The sequence below is a fragment of the Lissotriton vulgaris genome, unplaced genomic scaffold (genome assembly GCF_964263255.1).
Source record: "Lissotriton vulgaris unplaced genomic scaffold, aLisVul1.2 SCAFFOLD_508, whole genome shotgun sequence".
Taxonomy (NCBI): Eukaryota; Metazoa; Chordata; class Amphibia; order Caudata; family Salamandridae; genus Lissotriton; species Lissotriton vulgaris.
In genome coordinates this window covers 552,354-572,838 of record NW_028245501.1, presented here as the reverse complement: position 1 = coordinate 572,838, position 20,485 = coordinate 552,354, and the positions used below count along the sequence as shown (strand labels likewise).

The 20,485-nt window shown below is 46.1% G+C and overlaps 1 protein-coding gene across 1 annotated transcript in view; it reads left to right on the top strand.

The window, feature by feature from the left end:
• The window catches only part of POC1A (POC1 centriolar protein A), a 152,316-nt gene that overhangs the window by 81,844 nt on the left and 49,987 nt on the right, over window positions 1–20,485 (top strand). The window contains exons 6-8 of the mRNA XM_086949094.1: window positions 7,070–7,185; window positions 8,599–8,732; window positions 20,019–20,087. Of these exons, the coding sequence (XP_086805220.1) occupies window positions 7,070–7,185; window positions 8,599–8,732; window positions 20,019–20,087 (319 nt within the window). The remainder of the gene's footprint in view (window positions 1–7,069; window positions 7,186–8,598; window positions 8,733–20,018; window positions 20,088–20,485) is intronic.

Sequence of the window (20,485 nt, the reverse complement as noted above, 5' to 3'; positions counted from 1 at the left end):
AGGCACCGGAGCAGTCTAGCTGTAGCAGGAAGCAGGGTTCAGTGGTAGAGAGGAGGGCATGGTGTACGATGTGTATGGTAACAGTCTCCGTGCTGCAGTGTGCCCTGAAGCCAGAGTAGTAGTCGTGCACAAGATGATTAACTCTGATATGATCTTGAAGTTGAACATAGACTGCTTTCTCAGAGATCTTGCCGAGGAATGGTATCTGAGTGATGGGCTGGTAGTTGGCGAGGTCATCAGGGTGTAGTTTTCATTTCTGTTAGAGTGGGTGGTATCTGGCCTATCGTGAGAGCTTCTGGAAAGATGCATTGTGTGAGCGAGCAATAGAATACAGGCTTCTTCTTGATACTCTGAGACCAGGCTTTTCCCAGAAATCGAATACTGGAAAACTGCTCGCCCTGGATGCACAGGGATATTTTGTCAGCCACTCAGACCACTTTCCAAAGACTCTTATCAAGACCCAGTGTTACTATTTGGTGTATCAAGGTGAAAAAGCTCCATGCTTGCGCATCGCAGAGGGTGAAACACATGTCGGCGGCTCTTAGTCTACAAATCTTTGTCAAGTCAACAATGCTTGAAGGGCATTAAGCAGTATAACAACAACAATACTAAAATATATTAAGGTAGCTAATTTGTGTTGTGTCCAATGTACAAAGAATAATTTGAATTCCACCTAGAAACGACTATCTTAGTATTGGATACAAATAACCTATACCGTGGTTTACCACTAATAAGACTGAGTTGTAATGTGTGTTCTGTAGCTTTTGTTTGGTAGTTAGTGGGATGTGTACACGGTTGGGTCTATATGTGTTGTGCTAATTCTATGTGAGTGTCCGGGTCGTCTAGATCTGGCATAATTATCGGGATTGGCGGGTGGTGCAGGTGGGGCTCATGCTTTTATCTTACCTTGCTAGTTTCAGTGGAACAGAGGTTCTAGCCCAAGGTCCTTCCCGACCCCAACAGTCTGTGTCCGCCATTTGCTGGGAATGCCCAGTGATGTCACTTTCTGTGAAGGATGCTGAGATATGCAGTGGTGATCCAGTGAGGTCTCCTCTTGTGCAGATGTGCAACTCCAGTACATAAGCACATCTGGGGATGATCGGGGCTAACTCCCTTTCCTTAATTTCTGGTTCTTGTATTGTTACAAGATATTGTTTGTACCTCTTCTTTGTGCTGTTCTAAAGCCTAAGAAGAACCTGCTTGGAGTGTGCCCTCAGGTGGAATTAGTATTATGTCCTTAACATTCTTTAACCCTACTGGATTCATTTTCCTGTGTTTGTACTTATCCTCTTTGAGAAACCCATACCATACGACCTGTTTAATGCATCCTATGTGCTATGATACCCGCATTTTGTTCAACTATCGTCTGACACAAATGCTCTATTGCCCAGTGAAGTTAATAATATAACTCCCAAGATGGAAATTTTACATTTTAAAATGCTGTGCTGCCTTCATACTATGGTCTAGCCATGCACAAATTCTGCATCTTCATGCGGCAAATTGATTTAAAGTAGTAACATTTAAATGATATTGTCTTTTGCAGATTTGTAGAGAGCACCACCACCCAGGAGGGTATTCTGGTGCTCAGCAGGCCTGTGTCTAGCCACGCCTTCGTCCCAGTGGGACTACTCAAATAGCCAGATCTTCTTCAGCTTCTTGCAGAATTTAAGAAGTGAGGAGGAGGCTCCTGTGTGTAGTTGCAGTTCATTCCACGCTTTAGGAATGATGTAGGAGAGGACGTAATCGCCAGATTTGTTTTTCCGTATTAGTGGATTTTTTTTAAAGTAGGTGTCCGAACGAGCAGAGGTGTCTGGAAGGTTTGTGAAAACAGGATTATTGGGGTATGCTGGGCCAGTGTTATGTAGCGCCTTGAAAGTGTGGGCGAGGGGTTTGAATTGATTGTTTTTGAGTGCAACCAGTGGAGCTCCTCCAGGTGTGGCGTGATGTGAGTACGGAGTGGGAGATTGAAAGGGATTCTGGCCGCTGAGTTCTGAATGGTGTGCAGCCTTCTGGTGTGTCTTTTATGTCGATACCAGCATAGAAGGTGTTCCCGCAGTCAATCTTGCTTCGTTATGACCAGGGTGTGGTTGACTGTTTTCCAGGTGCTGATTGGGAGCCGTTTGAAAATCTTCCTAAGCATCTTCAGGGTTTGAAAGCATGAGGCGATGACTGCATGGAAAAATATTGTGACCTGTAAATCTCTTACAAAACATCACCCATTATAGAAATTAGAGAAAATCTATGAATGAAGTGATATTTTTGTAGACTATATTTAGGCTGTGATACTTTTAGAAGAAGGTATCTAGGCAACTATATTCTGACCTACATTTCTTTGTACATTATCCAGAACAGGTCATTAGAAAGACATTGGATTATTGACACATGAGTTGGCAAATTCTTTTCTACTTGTTAGAAAATGACAGTGCGTTACTAGGGTTTGTAAGCCCTATAGTTTCAGGCATTGCAGCATTCATGTTACCATGGCCCAATGCATAGATTTCATGCCAGACTAGAATTAATAAACCTAGAGCTATTGTGTGCAAATATGCTGTAGGGAATATTTAGATCAGGTAGTTATGATCTTAAAAAAAAAAAAGTTTTTTTTACTTTGTGCACAAATAATAGTAATATTTTCTCCAACCCCTCAGCCACCAAAATCATCATCACCTCTTCACAGGAATTGTGCGACAACCTTGCGGACTCCTTCCATAACAAGATCCCCGACCATTTACAAAAACTTTGAACGCCAACCAACCACTGCCGACATCCTCAGTCTCCTTGCTCCCACAGATGCAAACCCGGACCACTTGCTCACCGCCTGGGACCAGCTCACCACACAAGACACCACAACCATCATGAACTCCGTCCACTCAGGAGCACCCAAGGACCCCTGCCCCCACCACGTTTTTGACCTCTGGAGCAAGATTGACAGCAACAACCTCACCGCCATTTTCAACACAGCCATTAACAAGGACATGTTTTCCAAAGAATGGAAACATGCCGAAGTCAAACACCTTCTCAAGAAACCGTCCACAAACCCCAGCGAATTCAAGAACTACTGTCCCATCTCTTTGCTCCCCTTTCCTGATAAAATCCTCAAACGCTATCAGCTGCCAACTCACGGAACACCTGGAGAACAACAATCTTCTGAACACACCCAATCTGGATTCCGCACCAACCACAGCACTGAAACCACCCTGATCGCTGTCACCGCGAAAATACCAAACCCTCCTTGCCCGGGGAGAAACAGTGGCCCTGATCCTCCACAACTTCTCAGCAGCATTCAACAAGGTATCCCACCACACTCTTATCAAGAGGCTTCACTGCATTGGAATTTGAGGGGACGCCCTCAGATGGATCACCTTGTTCCTTACTGAAAGAACCCAGAGCATCCACCTTCCTCCTTTCACCTCGGACCAAAGAACAACATCTGTGGTGTCCCTCAACGCCCCACCCTCAGCCCTACACTGTACAACACCTACATGACCATCTTGGCCAACATTGTTGGAACCCTTGGGCTAAACATCATATCTGACAACGATACCCGGCTCATCCTCTTGCTATCAGAAGACCCTTCCACCATGATGGCCAACTACCACAGATTCATGACGAGCGTCGCCGACTGGATGAAAGTCAGCTGCCTAAAACTCAACACAGAAACATCAATGGGAGTGGAAGTGTATCAAAAAAGGGCCAACACCCAAATTGTTGTAAGATCCCCAACAGTTCCGTTCTGTCAGAGGTAGGTTTACCGCCGACATTCTTAGTAACTGATCATCACATCATTGGCTCTGTTCTCCACCAGGAGGAATTGTCTCTTGTACCCAAGATGATCTAGGATCCATGTACTTAAAAATACATCCTACGTCCAAAATCATATGGCTTATTAATTAAAATGAGGGCAGTGTTCTCATCAAATGAAAAGGAGATGCGAGTGGAGGAGTATTGGGTGTCTCGCACATCTACATCTGGAAAATCCAGGCCCGCAGGGTTCCGCCTGCTTTGCACCCTTTTGGGTCAGTGTCTTTCGTCCGGACCATAGGTCTAGTTTTAGATCCCTTCTAAAAAACATTCAGGATATTTTCCCTTGGTTGTAGACATATTCTCTTCATAGGGGATTAGAGAAGACCCTGTCCTTTGCCCCACAAAGGCGCAAAGCAGCCTGAAACCTGCTGACCTGGTTTTTCCAGATGTAGATGTCTGATGCTCGAGACAATTCCTCCTGGTGGAGGACAGACCCAGTGATGTGTCGGTCAATTACAAAGAACGTCAGAGGAAAATCTGCCTCTGACAGAACGGAGCTGTTAAGATTCTTACAATTGTTTTATTGGTTCTTGTTTTATACTAATCCACTCCCATTGATTTTTCACTGTTAAGTTTTGGGAAGTTGTGTGGGACGCTAACTTCTCTCTCCCACATTGATTTCTTTTATTAGATAAAACTCAATACAGACAAAACGGAAGTGCTGATCTTTCTTTTTTTTTTGTGGAGTTTAATATAACGCGAACTAGACCTGAGGGTATCAGAGCGCTTTACATGAGCACCAGTTGCATTACAGACAGACACATTAATTTTTGTTAGGCACGGGGAGATTAAGTGATTTGCCTAGAATCACAGGATGTTGAGCGTCCCTTTCGAGGCTCGAACCCGGTTCCCCAGCTCCGAGGTTGACCGCCCTAGCCGTTAGGCCACATTCTCTCTCCCGATCTTCGGGAACAACACCCCCCTTGTAACGACTCTTTGTGACCTTCCGAACTAGGACCTTCACCCCCACTCCATCAGACCATGCCCGCAACCTTGGCATTATTCTGCACCACGAAACGCCAGATCAATGTGGTCGCCTCTGCCTACTTCCTCACTCTTCGCCTGGTCCGAAATATCTTCAAATGGCTCCCTGCCAGCAGCAAGACTAACAGTCACTCAAGCCATAGTCACCAGCTGGCTGGACTACGGCAACTCACTTTACGTAGGTATCACCACGCATACCCTGAAGAGACTGCAGACCGTACAGAATTCAGCTGCCAGACTCATCCTTGATCTCCCTAGATGGCCCCATATCACCCCTCACCTCAACAAGCTCCCCTGGCTCCCCACTCAGAAGAGATGACAATTCATAATGTTGATCCACGCCTACAGAGCCGAGCACAACCAAGGACCAGCATGAACTTCCACCAACCCTCCAGATAGCGGTCATCCACCTATGTCTCCCTCATGCACACCCCCACATCCGCCAAAGCAACTGTGGAGGACACTCCTTCTCCTACCTCGCTGTGAAATCCTTGAATGACCTCATCCTCCGCTGATATACAGGAAAGATCTTTAGACCGGTCTGTTCAACTGAACCTCTTCCCAACCCACCATTTTTTTCCTCCAATCTTTCAAAAGCCTCAGCCAATGCGTTTCGTTCCATTGGAACTTCGTCAGGGCTGAAAAAAGTACAGATATAAAAGACAAACTAAGTATGCAAACATACAACACAAATATGTAAAACATACTACATAAATATTCACAAGGTACATTATTTAGACAACATTTAAAATATAACAAAACAAAATACAAAAGATCAACAGGTTGTTCAAAAATCACAATCAAAAGGGACGGAGTATGGAATCCAGTCCTACCCCACAAGACAGATATTACATCATCTCTACATATATAAGTATGTATAACCCCGATTGATCTAACTGGTCTGGCAGGACTGAGGAGTAGTAGTATGGAGGCATTGCTTGGATATCGTACATACTCAATTGGATGACATAAAGAAAGAAGGGGGTAACATGTACAGCACGTATACATAAAAACACCACAAAAACTTGTGGACTACATTATAACCACTTACTTAACCCTTGCATGCTGATGACTGCCCCCAGCCGTCATGCACTACAGTGCTCGTGTGCTGATGACGGCTGGGGGCCGTCATGAACCCGCCCACTCAATAAAAGTGCTGCACAGGCGCAGAATCGAGGCAGCATGCAAAGGGTTAAAATGAGGTGAAAACGTATATTTACATACAAAAATTCACACCAGTTATTACACGTATGTATAGGGAGAAAAGTGTAAACAGTTTTTTTCTCTTTCATTAAACTTGGTGAAAAGAAAAGGAGAGAGAGGGAGATAGACTGAGCAATATGTGACCTGGTTGTGCAGACAAAGCTACAAAGCATCTACAGATACATTTATCATGTTCACTGTATATCGCAGATGGAACAGTGTGTGGAGAGTTATAAGTTATATAAAAGCTTGAGGGTAGTCGCTGCTGTGAGCAAAAGATACAATGGAATGTTTCTGTGTGCATCTATCCAGAGATAACAGAAGGCCCTACACTGGAGACCAACAAAGAGGGCCAAAAAACTACCATTAATCTCACCTCAACAGTCTCTTGTGGTTCCAGCACAGAGGTCCAGAATAGAATGATCCAAGGGTTTTCAGTTCACGTTTGTATTTGTATTTGTATCTGGGTTTTATATCGCGCCAACTCACCGACCGGTCTCAAAGCGCTTCTAAATAAAGCAACAATATCCTATATTCCATAAGTGAGGAGATGTCAAACTCCCAATGCAAACAGATGTATCCAAATATTAGATGTATGCAGTAACAGGATCATGGTATCAGATGTTGCTTGCAGGAATGGGGACTAACTAAACAACATTTTACACCCAGTCCCAGAGGGAAACATACAAACACCCCCTAATCCAAAAGGTTATCATGTTGTGGGTATGTCTCACCTCATCAAAATGTCCTTTTTTCCAATTTAGACAAAAGAGAATGTTCTCAGAGTTCAAATCCAGGTCTGTTGGCACCGGGACATGGTCAACAGCATGGAACCAAAAAGAGGAGTGGTCTGAGATTTCACAAAATAAACATATTCCTCACAAAACAAACCCAGAAAATGTAAATCCTCCTCAGACAACATAAGAACGTGGATGTCGCATCAAGACCCACGCGCTTTTCCTTTTTCAAACTCCTGTCTCTTCACTCATTTTTTTTGTATCCAAATGATAATGGAAAAGCAACACATCTTCTAAAAAACTAAGAAAGTAACAGTGTGTTTTTTGTGTGGTTTTTTTAGATTTGTAAATTATGTGGATTTCCACCCGAGTGGGACCTGCATCGCCTCCGCTGGCACGGATAATACCGTCAAGGTGTGGGATGTTCGAATGAACAAGCTGCTTCAGCATTATCAAGGTGAGATGGGAACCCTGTGTGTAAGCGACCAGGAGAATAGGTTTTCATCTTGCAGATTTCAATTGTTTTGACATTAGACAAGGAGCATGCGTGGCTGTTCTTTTTGATTAAAAGTCCTGTGTACCTGAGGTGTGTTCAGTGTTTATGGACAGCACTTGCATGTGCAGCAAAGGGTAAAGTCCCTGGTCCGGCTTTCCTCTCGTGCAAACCTTTCTACATAGTGTCTTCCGCGGAGAGTGGAAGCCCTCGGAGCGCAGTTTTTGCATCAAGCTGGTCAAGTGTTCTTGCAACAGACCTTAAGTTCTACTTGCATTCTGTTCCTGCCCCTCCTCTTGGGCTAGCTTAGATGAATATTTCACTTGAGCGGTGCCATTTTACACTGACAGTTGCTGTGTAGTGACTTGTCGTTTACTGGAAATGGTGGCTCAAAAATGTAATTTACTGATGTACGTAGTTGCAGTTTGCCCAACGGAGGGTCCTACGGGCCTCTCAAACTGAAAGCCTGAATTCTAAAACAAATTATTGTAAAACGAGCTTGCATCATTTCCATGCATTCATGGGTGGAAGAGGATAAGTGCCCTTTGATTTCTATGGTTAGATTTTCAGGAAGCATTACTAACTGACTGAAGTGAGTAGGTAGCTCTGATTCGGCTCTTTGATCTGAGGCAAGGTTCAGCGTCTCCTGTTGTCCTCATCTAAGGAGTGTATTATATGCCGTATAACTGGTGGTGTTCTCCCTATACAACTTCAGAAATGTTGTGTTCTTCTCCCAGCCTAAACGGGAGATACCGCTCACTGCGTCAGTAGAGCTGTGCTCAAGGCTTCTACTGTCATTCTCTTAAAATGGTGGCAGAGAAGGATGTTTTTGTGAAATGCTGAGGACTGTTGCGTTGAGGTCCATGCATTGTGGGTCTGTCTGTGAGGCTCCTATAGGTAGCTCTGGGTACCCACAAGGTGACTAAACATTCTAGAAACTCTTGTGATGATTCCCTGTATTGGCCTTTTCTTGATGGCCTGGATTCCTTTCTTGCAGTTTTATTCTGGAGGGGTTTGTTTAGCCCTTCCTCGGGGTACCTCCTCATTGAGTAGACGCATTGAAGCATAGCGTAGGCTTTTGGAACTAAACCCCTGTACCCAGTCGCAGTTGAACTTTGTGCTCTCTTCCTTGGATGTGGACCTTTGTGCTCTCTTCCTTGGATGTGGACCTTTGTGCTCTCTTCCATGGATGTGTGGTTATAAGGTGGGTAGACCAGATATTTTAGTGAGTTGATCAAACTCCATGCTCCGTCTCAATCCTCCTAATGCTTGTCAAGGACCAGGTATGCTTGGAGGTTTCACATGGACAGCGGGATAAACTGATGGTGCGCACACGTGATGCCACACGTTTAACAAAGATTCATTTCCTTTCTTTAGTGCACAGCGCAGCGGTGAACAGTCTGTCCTTCCACCCTTCTGGGAACTATCTCATCACTGCGTCCAATGACTCCACCCTGAAAATCCTGGATTTATTGGAGGGAAGGTTGCTGTACACTCTCCACGGCCATCAGGTGAACACAGTGAATTTTTGTATGTTTTGCAGTGTTTGTTTGCTGTGAGGTGTGTTTGAAGCACTTGGTGATTGTGACTCTCACTTGTCTTCTCCAAGGCGATCGGCTTCACTCTTGTGGTGTGTCCTGAACCTTCACTGTCATAGATGAAGGTAACCGGTAAATGTCCGCGTCCCTGTTTCTTCTTCTGTAAGGTTATCTAGTAGGTATTCGGAGATGTGTTCTCAAGTGTATGAGTGTTCATGTAAGTAACCCTCTGCATGGTGCCGCCTTCCTGCCGTCACCCCGCTTCATTCGGTGTCCGTCTATAGATGCAAGGGTCTGCCTGAAGTGTCCTTTTCTTAGATGTCCCTGCAGTTGATGTCTTTCCTCTGCAATTAAAAAAGGTGGTGTCGGACAAACGAGTTCTAGAAATGAGACAAGGCGTGGCCCTTCGTTCCAGTCCACACAAACTCATTGCTTCTCAAGGTCCAAATGCATTGACAAAGGGACAGCTACCCTTGGATCATTAAGCTAACTGCGCATCACTGCACTCCACGGGGTAGAGACGCTTCAAGAACCGCAAATAGCAAGAGCTTTACTCCCACTATTCTCATTGAGGAGAAGGACCACATTCAGACCATGACCACTCCGGATTTCCAAAATGTAAACCAGTTCCCAGAAAAAAAAATGTAAAGCCTCTTTATCCTGCTAAAATGCTTGCTCTTACAAATAAAGACCGTGTGTGTGCATGTGAGAACATACGTGCTTCACCTCCTTTTAAAACCACATCACCAAACTTAGCTGAACTACTCGTGGTGATTCAAGATGTACTTTTCAGAAGGACTTCCCAATGGGTGTTTAAGGATGTGAATGATTTGACCCATCAACAGACAGGCAGTTGCTGGTATTCATGCACCAATCACAACATATAGGGCAGCGGCACACAGTCTTGTCGCCCTCCAACTCAACAGATACAATACCAATGAAATGAAGAGGGTTCTTGTAAAGCGCATGGCTACCCGGGAGTGTCTCAGCGCTGATCACTCATAAGGAAAGGGACCAGAGATTAGGGGAAGAGCCAAGTCTTCAGATGCCTTCGGAAAATGAGATGATTGGGTTCTCTACGAAGGTGCAATGGAAGGGAGTTCCAAAGCTTGGGGGCATTGTACAAAAAAAGCCCCCTCCCCCCCCCCCACTTCTAGCTAGCCTGATTCTGGGGACTACAGCTAGGTGAAGTGCGTCTGAACGAAGGTTTCTGGAGGCTTTATGCGGACGAATCAAAGTTTTGATGATAGGGGGCCGTTCCCTTCTAGGGATTTAAGGGCAATACATAAGGCCTTGAAGTGGACTCATCCTGAACTGGGAGCCAGTGCAGGGAGCGAAGAGCAGGTTTTGCAAAACAGCGGTGACTGGTGCCGGTCCGCAATCTTGCCGCCGCATTCCAGACAATCAGAAGCCTGGCCAAAGACTGGCCACATGGAACACAGTTGTCCGCTACCCAAACATGGGTGGCTAGACGTATCCCGTGCCTCTGCCCTTTATTTGGAATACTGTCCTTTGTGTTCCCTCGCTCGCCTGTATGGTTTACCATCATTTTCTTTCTTGCTTTATAAATATTTTATCTTCCTTAAAGTGAGCCGGCGTTACCACACCCTATGGAAGGTATACCTTTGATCGCCCCTATTTGAGTGGCAGACCTCTATATTCAATTTTGTCTTTTTGTAACTACACGTCTTCATCTACTGCTAAACATGCTTTTATTTAACGGAAGAAAAACCATCATAAACTATCCACCTATGTATTTCTGTTAAAAAAAAAATGAAACTTCTTCAGCATAAGTTAATCATGTTCCACATATTTATACAAGTGGGAGCCTTGGTAACAAAGTGCAAGGAGTGAATATTTCATTTGAATCCTTTGTAGCAAAAGGTTATGATTAAAAAAAGAAACTATAATCACAAGACAAGACATTAGGTGGTAACTGGACATCGCATTCAAAATTCATAAAAAATCAAAGGACAAACATTATTACAAAAAATAATGATCAATAAGCATTGAATGCCACCAATTATTCAGTAATGGAGAAGGTAGTGATTTACCTGCTGGCTCCTTCCAGCTTCAGTTGATGATGGCCAGAATTTCACCTCTGGCTCCCTTTTGGTCCACCCACAGATTGTCCGGTTCAGGTTGCAGTCTCTTTTGATTGCTCAGTTGGACAGGTGCGTGTCAGTGCAAATCCTGACTGCCGCGTTTGCTACAGTTTATTGGTTTGGGCGCCAGTCATGTAGTGTCTGGAGTGGCCCCGATTGCAGGCCAGAGGTAAACTACCAACCGGCAGTGGAGAGCCATTACAAGTTTCCCAGATCCAGTCTGGCACCAGGGGATACTCAAGAGATGAGGACTGTGCAGGAGGGTGGAGCACCCCAGAAAGATACTTATTGACCCTAAATAACTTCTCCATCCGCGAAAAACATAACACCATGATTTTGATCCTCTGTGTAAGGCAACATGAGAGGAAATACCTAGTGTTTGGGTTCAGAAATTCACAAAGTGGCTAAAGAGTAAGAAAGGTAATAAAACAAATCTTGCAGTTTAACTTGCACTTCTTATTAGCGAGATGGTGTATCCGGTGTATCCGCCTTAGTCTGTGTCCCGCCAGAGCACAGGTTTTTGGTAGAAGGCCTTTCCTCATAGTTGTGTTTGGATTTAGATTTTAATTTTATTCAGGACTTCAGAGCAAATGCTTTGGGACTCGGAGATTATAGGACAAAAAAAGCAGGATTATAAGTGTCCCTACTCTGCAATGGCAGAGTTGTCATTCTGATTAAATCCTGGGAGTAATCTAAACTTCACTGGCGTAATCTGAAGATTTTTTATATTTGTTACATAAAATTCCTGAAATTATGCCTCTATGCTACTTTGTGTCCTTGCGTGCCATTTATCGCACTGCTGCGCGTTTTTTTTCTTTCCATTATTTGTAAAATTGTATTTTGCATAATTATTTAACTTTTCACATAATTATGTGAAATGTTGCTGAAATATGGTGTGCCGTCTCCCCCGTGGTTGATTTTGAAAGGTTTTATATAGCGCTGGCTAGACCCGGAGGTATCCGAGCGCTTTACATGAGTATAACTTGGTGTGCCGTCTCCTCCGTGGTGTGCCTTCCTGTATGTGGTGTGCTTTCCTGTTTCTTGTGTTTAACGTGTTTTAGTTGCACTTCTCTTAGCATTTATGACATTACAAGACGTATTCATGGAGGATTATCTGTTTGAAAACTGTCACTATTGATTTTCACTCATTGCTTGAAAGCGCAAAGTTCTATCTTAAGCGGCCTGTACTATATTGTGGTTTTTATTCCTTTTTAAAATCAAATCTAATTTGTGTAAGTTAATTTGTATAATGTAATGTATATCAACGATTTTTATTATTCTTGCGTAGTAAACATACTTACTACTCTGTCAAGAATCATGCATTTTGTTGTCTGTGGGGGTGATGAGCGCTGTTTTTATACTATAGTTAGGCCTGAATCCGGGCTGCATGGCATCAAGTACCTGGTGGTTGCTGAGGTGATCTGTGAGACATCGGTTGATAAGTTGCGCTAAGATTTTTGCCAGGTATAGTAGGTGGGAGATGGATCTGCAGTTTAAAAGCGTGGCTGAGTCAGCAGTTGGTTTCTTGAGCAGGCGCTTGATGGTGGCATGTTTCCAGATGTCCTGGAATGTGATTGAGCGGATGGAGGCGTTGAAGAGGGGTGTTAGGGCTTAGCTGACGGGTAGTAGTCCTTTGATGAAGGTATCAAGGGTCAGATGGGGCCCCTAAGTGGATGCTCTTTATGGGAGCAGCAATTTGTAGGTCTCGCCTAGGCAGCCCGCATGCGTTGCTCTAGGAGGGCCTTTAGCCATCGATATTCTCTTTTCAAGCACTCGTGCATGTGGCGGCATCCATCTTGCGGAGCGGCCACATTAATTACAAACATATGGCCGCTGCTCGCTCCCGCAAGGTGGATGCCGCCACAAGCACGAGTTTGAGTGCTTGAAAAGTGAAGCCCACTTGTTTACGCCGTGAAACACTTCAGAGCTCGAAAAATTCGCTCGACCGCTCGCATTTGCGAGCTAAATTTAATGAGGGCGAGCTGTATTTAGGTCCTACTCGCCCTTTTGTCCTCTGTCACTGAAAATGGAGCAAATGGGACAAGATAACAAGATTTAAAGGCACTTTTATTGCTCATAAAGTGAATGAGCAATAAATAATGCCTTTAAACCTTGATATCTTGTCATATTTGCTCCGCTTTCAGAGACGGAGGTCAAGTCGGTTGCAGTTAGGTCAAGAAGATTTTACAAGGTACTAGACCTGCAGGACTAGTACCATTTTTTTGATTTTTCGAGCCCTGCTAAGCCGAATAGTGAACAATGGCAGTCGTGCACTTTTCTTTTCTTTAGTGCTTCTTTGTTTCTAAAATTCGGCCTCTTTCTGCTCTCCCAAGTGCCCCCTTCAAGATCCTCCTCTCCTTCCCCATTCTGCCATCACCCTCCTACCCAATAGTCGTCCACCACCTCCACCATATCCACCACCACCACGTCCACCACCACGTCAACCACCACCCGTAACTGGTAAAGTGTCCCTGGAGGGCAGGAGTAATAGGAGTGTCAACCCTGGCTGTACATGGGACATTTAAGGATGTATTGGGTGCGGAATAAGGGCTAGAAGTATTACAGCAGACCGAAGATACATTTTGAAGAGGCGCAATGTCACAGGGGCTCCTGTAAAAGCACTTGCAGAACCTCTACCTCACAGTGGCATACCTACACGAGCCACTCACTCAAAACAAGCATTGGCATAGCCAATAAGTCTCGCCTTTGGGACTTTATGTGTTTAGCCATGCAACACTTGATGTTGTTGAACCAAGGATATTGTGCTGGATAACTAAACACTTTTAAGGTCCCAAAGGTGAGACCTATTGGCTATGCCAATGCTTGTTACAGCTGTGACGGCACTGCACTACTTCAGGGTTTGTGCTTTGGCTGTGATGGGAAATGGAGTTGCGATGAGACAGTGTCCTGTGATGGTCAAAGTTGCCATATAAGGAGGTGATTTTGTTACAGAAGAATTCCAAGAGCTTGTTGCTTAGGTCTTGTGAGGGAAAGTTCTTGCTGGAGGTGACAGGAGGCACAGTGGAATCCATGCTGAAGGCCTTTGGGGTTCTAAAATAAGGGATTTCTACACCATTTCTGGTCTAGGCCTGACTAGAGGAAGTATTTGCTGATTCCTAAACAAGGCCTCACTAGCCGGTGCTGGTTCTAGGTGACGACCTGAGTAGGCGATTGCTTGCACTTGGACAAAGGCCGCACTATGATGTTACTTTTAGGTCAAAACCAGAATGGGTGGTTGCTAGTTGTTGAACTAGGTCTCACTGGTTCCAAGAGGAGACCTCTCTCGGCTGTTGCTGGGACTTGAGCAGGTGTTACTAGGAGGCCGCTTGTTCTAGCTCATGACCGGAGTTAGAGGTGGAGAAAGCCTTATGTTAGTGGTTTTAGGTCCTGACCAGGGGCAGGTTTGCTGGTACCCGGAGAAGGCATAATTAGGTGTTTGCTGGTTCGTGTTGGACGAGCACTTGCTCATCAGTAGGCGATTGCAGAGACCGGGAGCTGTTCTAGGTCATGACCGGAGGTGGCGGGTGCAGTTATTTGGAGAAGGCCTAACTAAGGGGTTACTGGTTCTAGGTCGTAGCCGGGGGAGCGGGTGGTTGCTGGGACTTGAGCATGTCTTCCTAGGAGGCTGCTGGTTCTAGGCCATGGCCTGAGTTAGTGGTGGAGAGGGCCTTGTTAAGATGTTAAGAGGTTAGTGGTTCTAGGTCATGACCCCTGGAGTGGTTGCTGGGACTTCAGCATGTTTTACTAGGAGGCCGCTGGTTGTAGGTCATGACCGTGGGGAGGGCGGCGGAGGGGGTGCTGCAGCCGGGGCCAGTGGTAGGTTCCAGATCGTCCCTGGGAAGACTGCCAGGTACCGGGATCTGAGGAGTGAAAAGACGCTCTCTGCATTGGGGGCGGGGGAGGGGGGTGATAAGATGCTTTCTGCATTGGGGGCCGGGGAGGGGGGTGATCAGACGCTCTCTGCATTGGGGGTGGGGGAGGGGGGTGATCAGACGCTCTCTGCATTGGGGGCAGGGGAGGGGGGTGATCAGACGCTCTCTGCATTGGGGGCAGGGGAGGGGGTGATCAGACCCTCTCTGCCTTGGGGGGTGGAGGGGGGTGATGAGATGCTCTCTGCCTGGGGGTGGGGGGGGGGGCTGGAGGGGGGTGATGAGACGCTCTCTGCCTTGGGGGAGGGGGGTGATGAGACGCTCTCTGCATTGGGGGCGGGGGAGGGGGGTGATGAGACGCTCTCTGACTTGGGGGGTGGAGGTGGGTGATGAGACGCTCTCTGCCTTGGGGGGGTGGAGGGGGGTGATGAAACGCTCTCTGCCTTGGGGGGGTGATGAGACGCTCTCTGCCTTGGGGGGGATGATGAGACGCTCTCTGCCATGGGGGGGGAGGGGGGGTGATGATACACTCTCTGCCTTGTGCAGGCCAGTTTACTTCCTTCTCAGATACTCTTTGGCTCTACGCCTGCCTTTAAAATGGCGCTTGCTTGTGCCATTTAGAGCTGTGCCTCTCCTCCACAATGTAAATAAACATTAAAGCAGGACTACTTTTCACCCTGGGTGCTTACAAAATGGAGCCTGTTCAAGACACTGGTAATCAACAGTGAAAAGGGACTACATTCACACTGACGGGCTTTAAAATGGGAAGCCAGTCTGAGGCAATTTCACTGCAGTGCCTGACTGAGGATGTGCTGTGATAGTGAACGATCAGTCATTCTTGATCACTTACTGAATCTTTTAATGACATAGTGTGGCGTATTTCTATGGTATTATTTTATTTTTTATTGCCTTTACTATTTGATGTTATGCTTTCTATCGGTCCTCCTACTGTGGATATTGCACAAACTGACATTCCTGATCTCTATCTGAAACGCAAAAGACCCATAGTGTCTGTATATTTCACATTTGTATTTTTATATTTTTTATTTTATTTTTTATTTCATTTTTATCCTTTTTTATTTGAATGGATAATTTTTCTTTGTGATTTTGTTATGGTTAATGTGCAAGCTTTCCGCGGGCCCTCTACTTTGCATACTGGTACTGTCTAGTCTGTGTACATTTCTTAATCCCTAGAGTGCTCTCCTCCACCCTACCTCCGTGGCTCCGCAAGAGTACGGCCAGCCTACTGCTTGATTGGTAACTGCGTCTCAACATTCTAATCATTTAATCATGCGCCCATCTAACCCCACCCGGGACTCTAATCTTGCGCGTTACGGTCCCAACTCCTGGTACATTAATTACCCTATTATGACAACAGAAGGAACCTTAAAGGGACAATTTTTAACGGGGTCCAGTGTACGTGTCTGAGAGAATGTCACAAAACAATGTACAAAGTTCCCCAAGGTGGAGTAGTGGAAAACTAGAGTATGTCGAGTGAAGCGTGTAAAGAGAGGGAGAGAAAAGCCAAAGAAGGGGAATACCCTTGTTGGAACTAAAACCCTCACACACCTAGCAAGCTAGATGTCATGCTTCATCATATGGGTTCTGCTCCTCGTCAGACTGGCGCTGCAATGTGTGACGGGCACCCGTAAAGGGGCTCTTTATCGGAGATCTTTTGTTCCGGCCATATGGTGCATGCGGGTGTGCGGGAAGAAAAGGGGTGTAGTCGTGAAAAAAGTGGTGAAGATTAAAAAGGTGGGTCAGTCCACAATGAAATTTATTGACGTGGCTGACGCCCTTGGTTAAAATGGCGGGAGGAGAGATATATGCTACGGGTAGTATTTAAGCTGTATACCTACAACCCCCTGAACAGATCAACATGTTTCTTGCGTGGATGGCAATTCGTCAGGACCTTAGTGAGACATACTACACAGTGAGAAAAGGGTGTTCATACAACCTTAAACCTTGGGATCGTATAATGGCAGGCAAAGAAGTCCTGCTGAGTTTGGGTGACCTAAAGGAAATACATAACGGAAAATGCATCGTGATAGTTCTGTTTATGTTACAAGGTCACTCAAACAAAACCATCAAAGACATTCTCGTGGATGGAAAGGAACAGTGACTGCACAGAAAATGGCAGGTGCCTCCTCAGAGGGAAAAGTGGTTAACGGTATATGAGGTTAAAAATGTAAAACAGACGCTAAACAAGAGGCACGGGAGTGGAGGCACAAGGTAAACTATCTTACCCTAAGGGAGATCCTAAGGAGCCCCGCAGTCTGCTCCAGTGGGACCTGCATGTAAAGGTCAGGAACCTGGGAGAAGATGAAGAAGAGAGCAATGAATAATGCTCAGCAATGGAAGCCCGTCGTGGGTCAGGACTCACAGATTGGAAGTTGCCGACGGGGTGAGGGGAATTCGGAAAGACCATTTGTGTGCTGTTGTAGCCATATGGAACCAAGTGAACCAAGGGCCACACATGAGCAAAAGTGGGCACCTAAACACTGAATCAGCAGAGGCTGTCACCGCGTACCCGAGCGGGGATCGCTGGGGAGCAGGGTCCAGTCCCGGCCAAAACTGCGTCCAGGGCACAACAGAAGCGCACGTTGAAAGACGCCAACAGTGGTAGCACTCTCATCCGAAGGACCGCGTCGCTCAACTGGAGGTGTGGGATCACCCTCTGTCCCATCGGCAAAACCGCGCCCAGCATGAACTGAAACCGGCTGGGTTCACGGGGCGGGAGAACGTTCTAGAGTATCAAAGCAAACTTACCCGGATGGCGTGCGGTCAGCGCCGCTAACACCTACCCCCACCATCTGGTCAGGACAGAGCAGCTGGTAACAAAACCAGCGTCCATGTGGAGTATAAGTAGCTCCTTTCTCGCCGAGTCCGCGTGGGGGCGGAGCTACAACGGAGGACTGCGCATGCGTCAGAGTTGAAAGCTTCAGAACACTATAGCGCAGCCGTCAGTGATGACAGTCGTCTAAACAGGGCGGCCATCTTAGGGGCGGAAGAAGAGCCATTACACATCATAGGGGTTAGTGAGAATGTGGAATCAGCTGGGTAAGAATTACTGAGACAGTGCTGACCATGGTACTGAGTCATTGAGGCCACATGTGTCAAGTCGGAGGCGGTGTACCCATCTCTGTTCGATTTTGAACAGTGCCCACTGTGAGATGAGGATGGGACTCTAAGACTACCCAGCGTATGTTGTCTGCTTGATGGCCCTGCTGGGTGTAATGTTCATACAGCCTGGTATGTGTCTTGAGACACCTGATGTTACTTTTGTGCTCCATGATGCGTGATTTCACTTGTCTCATGGTCATCCCAAGATAGTGTTTGTTACAGGGGCAGGTGATGAGGTAGATACACCTGGTACTGTTGCAGTTAGTATGTTTGCGTAACTGCCATTTAAAACTCTCAGTGAGCATAATCTCCTTGGTAGGTCGAGTTTGCAGACAGACCGCACAGCCCCCGCAAGGGTAGTGCCCAGTCACTGGAGGGAGGCCCCACAAAGTGCTCTGACTGTTGGCATTGTGTTTCTTACTATGGAGAGGAGATCGCACTACCTGCGAGTCCTTTTGCACATGGATGAACCTGCAGAATCCCTTCCTTAAATTCACAGGCACCATATCAGATTCCACCATCCCCTTCCTTGACCTTAGCATCAGTCTCAACCCGGACGGGTTGAAGACCACTCTCTACCGCAAAAATACCGATAGGAACAGTCTCCTCCTCTTTGAGAGCCACCATAGGAATGAGGTGTTGGGTAAGCATCCGCTCTCCCTAGCGCCGCAGATGCTGGCTTACCATAGGCTAAGCAGTTGATTCTGTGCCCCACGCCCTCCAGGGACCACCAATCCGAGAGGCAGTCTGATCAGCTAAAGATCCTCCCCGCTCCAGACTTGAACCCAGCAGAGCAGGGGGCTAAGAGCAACTGTCGGCAGAAACCTAATTCTAAGTTCAACATGTATTGAAAAAGCCGGGGTACATGGCGGGACCAGGGCAAGTCGCCTTAAAAATGTATTTTTGTTAGCTTAGATCATATCAGTCTTCGCATACCCCATCATCTCACAACCAGATCAGGTCTGGGACACACACTTGGCATCGTAAATCTTGACCAATACTTGCGGAGACCAGGAACTCAACCTACGAGCAAAGCTAGCCCAAATCCCCAGTGCTTTTAACAATGCTTCTTGCCAAAATAAACTACATTGAAAGACAGTCAATGCCTGCATGTGAAATGTAGTTGGCTGCCTTTCAGTGTTTTTTTGTAAAACTTTATTGCAAAAGCCACTTCGAAGTGACCTCCTGTACAATCACATGTGCAACCTTTATCCGTCTTGTTTGAACATTTTCATTCAAAACCTATCACTAGGAATTCAACCCATGGTGAAGCCTTAAGATCTGCAGCCAGCAGCAGACCTGTTGGTTTTATCAGTGCCTATTCACTTTAACGTCAGTGCTTGTACACAGATCTGTTCTTCTAGCTTCCTTGATTTTAGCCAGGCTTGCAAAAGAACATCTAGCAATTGTAATTTTTTCTGTGATCTCCTCAGATTCCTTAACGTCTAGGAACTCACAAACATTCTTTTAACTGTGCATGTGCATTTAGACATCATAGATTCCATGTATAGTTTTATTCATAAACTGTTTTCTTCTCAGGTGAAAAGTTTGCAGTTTTGTTTGCATTCAATAGGACAAAGCATCTTCACCCTTCTTTATAATTACCTGTGAAAGTTTGGGCTGCTTGGCTGGCCGCAACTATTTTACACCCTTACCTTCTACTTTTCTAGCCCTAACTCCAGGTAAATCAATTGAGAGTGAAATCATTGGGACAGTTTGCGACTATCCATAAAGTTGCAACTTTGTGGGGGTTCACTGGACTATCCATTAAGGTGCAACTTTGTGGGGGTTCACTGGCTCCCCAGTGGCCACCCCATGCCCCTTGAGATTACCCATGTTCCCGCTTCTTTCCCTGAAGGTACATCTAAGGAAGAACCCGGTGCAGTGGCAGATGTGCGCTCTACAAAGTCACACGTGTGGTTGAAATGTCCACAAACCCAGATTCTTTCATCCACGGTCCCAGTATTTGCAGTACTTGCTGGCGTCTTGCTCTCTAATGTTAAATTTGAGTGCGCTGAAGGTGTAGAGTTTGTTGTCTGATGATGCGATGAAGCTGTTCGATTCGAACTGTGACACAACACGTTTAAAGCATGTTATGCATCATTCTAGGCTGAGCATTATACTGCCTTTAACATTTCTAATGAACTCTTTTTGTGTTGCAGGGACCAGCTACTTGTGTTGCCTTCTCAAGAGTGGGGGATTCCTTTGCTTCTGGGGGCTCCGATGAACAGGTGAGTGCGCTGTGCTTGAAGGAGGGAAGGGCGGATCTCAAGAGCCACCAACTCTCAGAATCTGGTGACGGCAACTGTTCGATCTTCTCAAGGGGCATCACCTTGGACTGCAATGGATTAGACATGCTCCACAAGTGACCACGCCCCTCCGTTATCATTGGTCTGCTCCACAAGTGACCAAGCCCCCCGTTATCATTGGTCTGCTCCACAAGTGACCACGCCCCTCTGTTATCCATTGGTCTGCTCCACAAGTGACCACGCCCCTCTGTTATCCATTGGTCTGCTCCACAAGTGACCACACCCCTCCGTTATCATTGGTCTGCTCCACAAGTGACCACGCCCCCGTTATCATTGGTCTGCTCCACAAGTGACCACTTCCCTCTGTTATCCATTGGCTC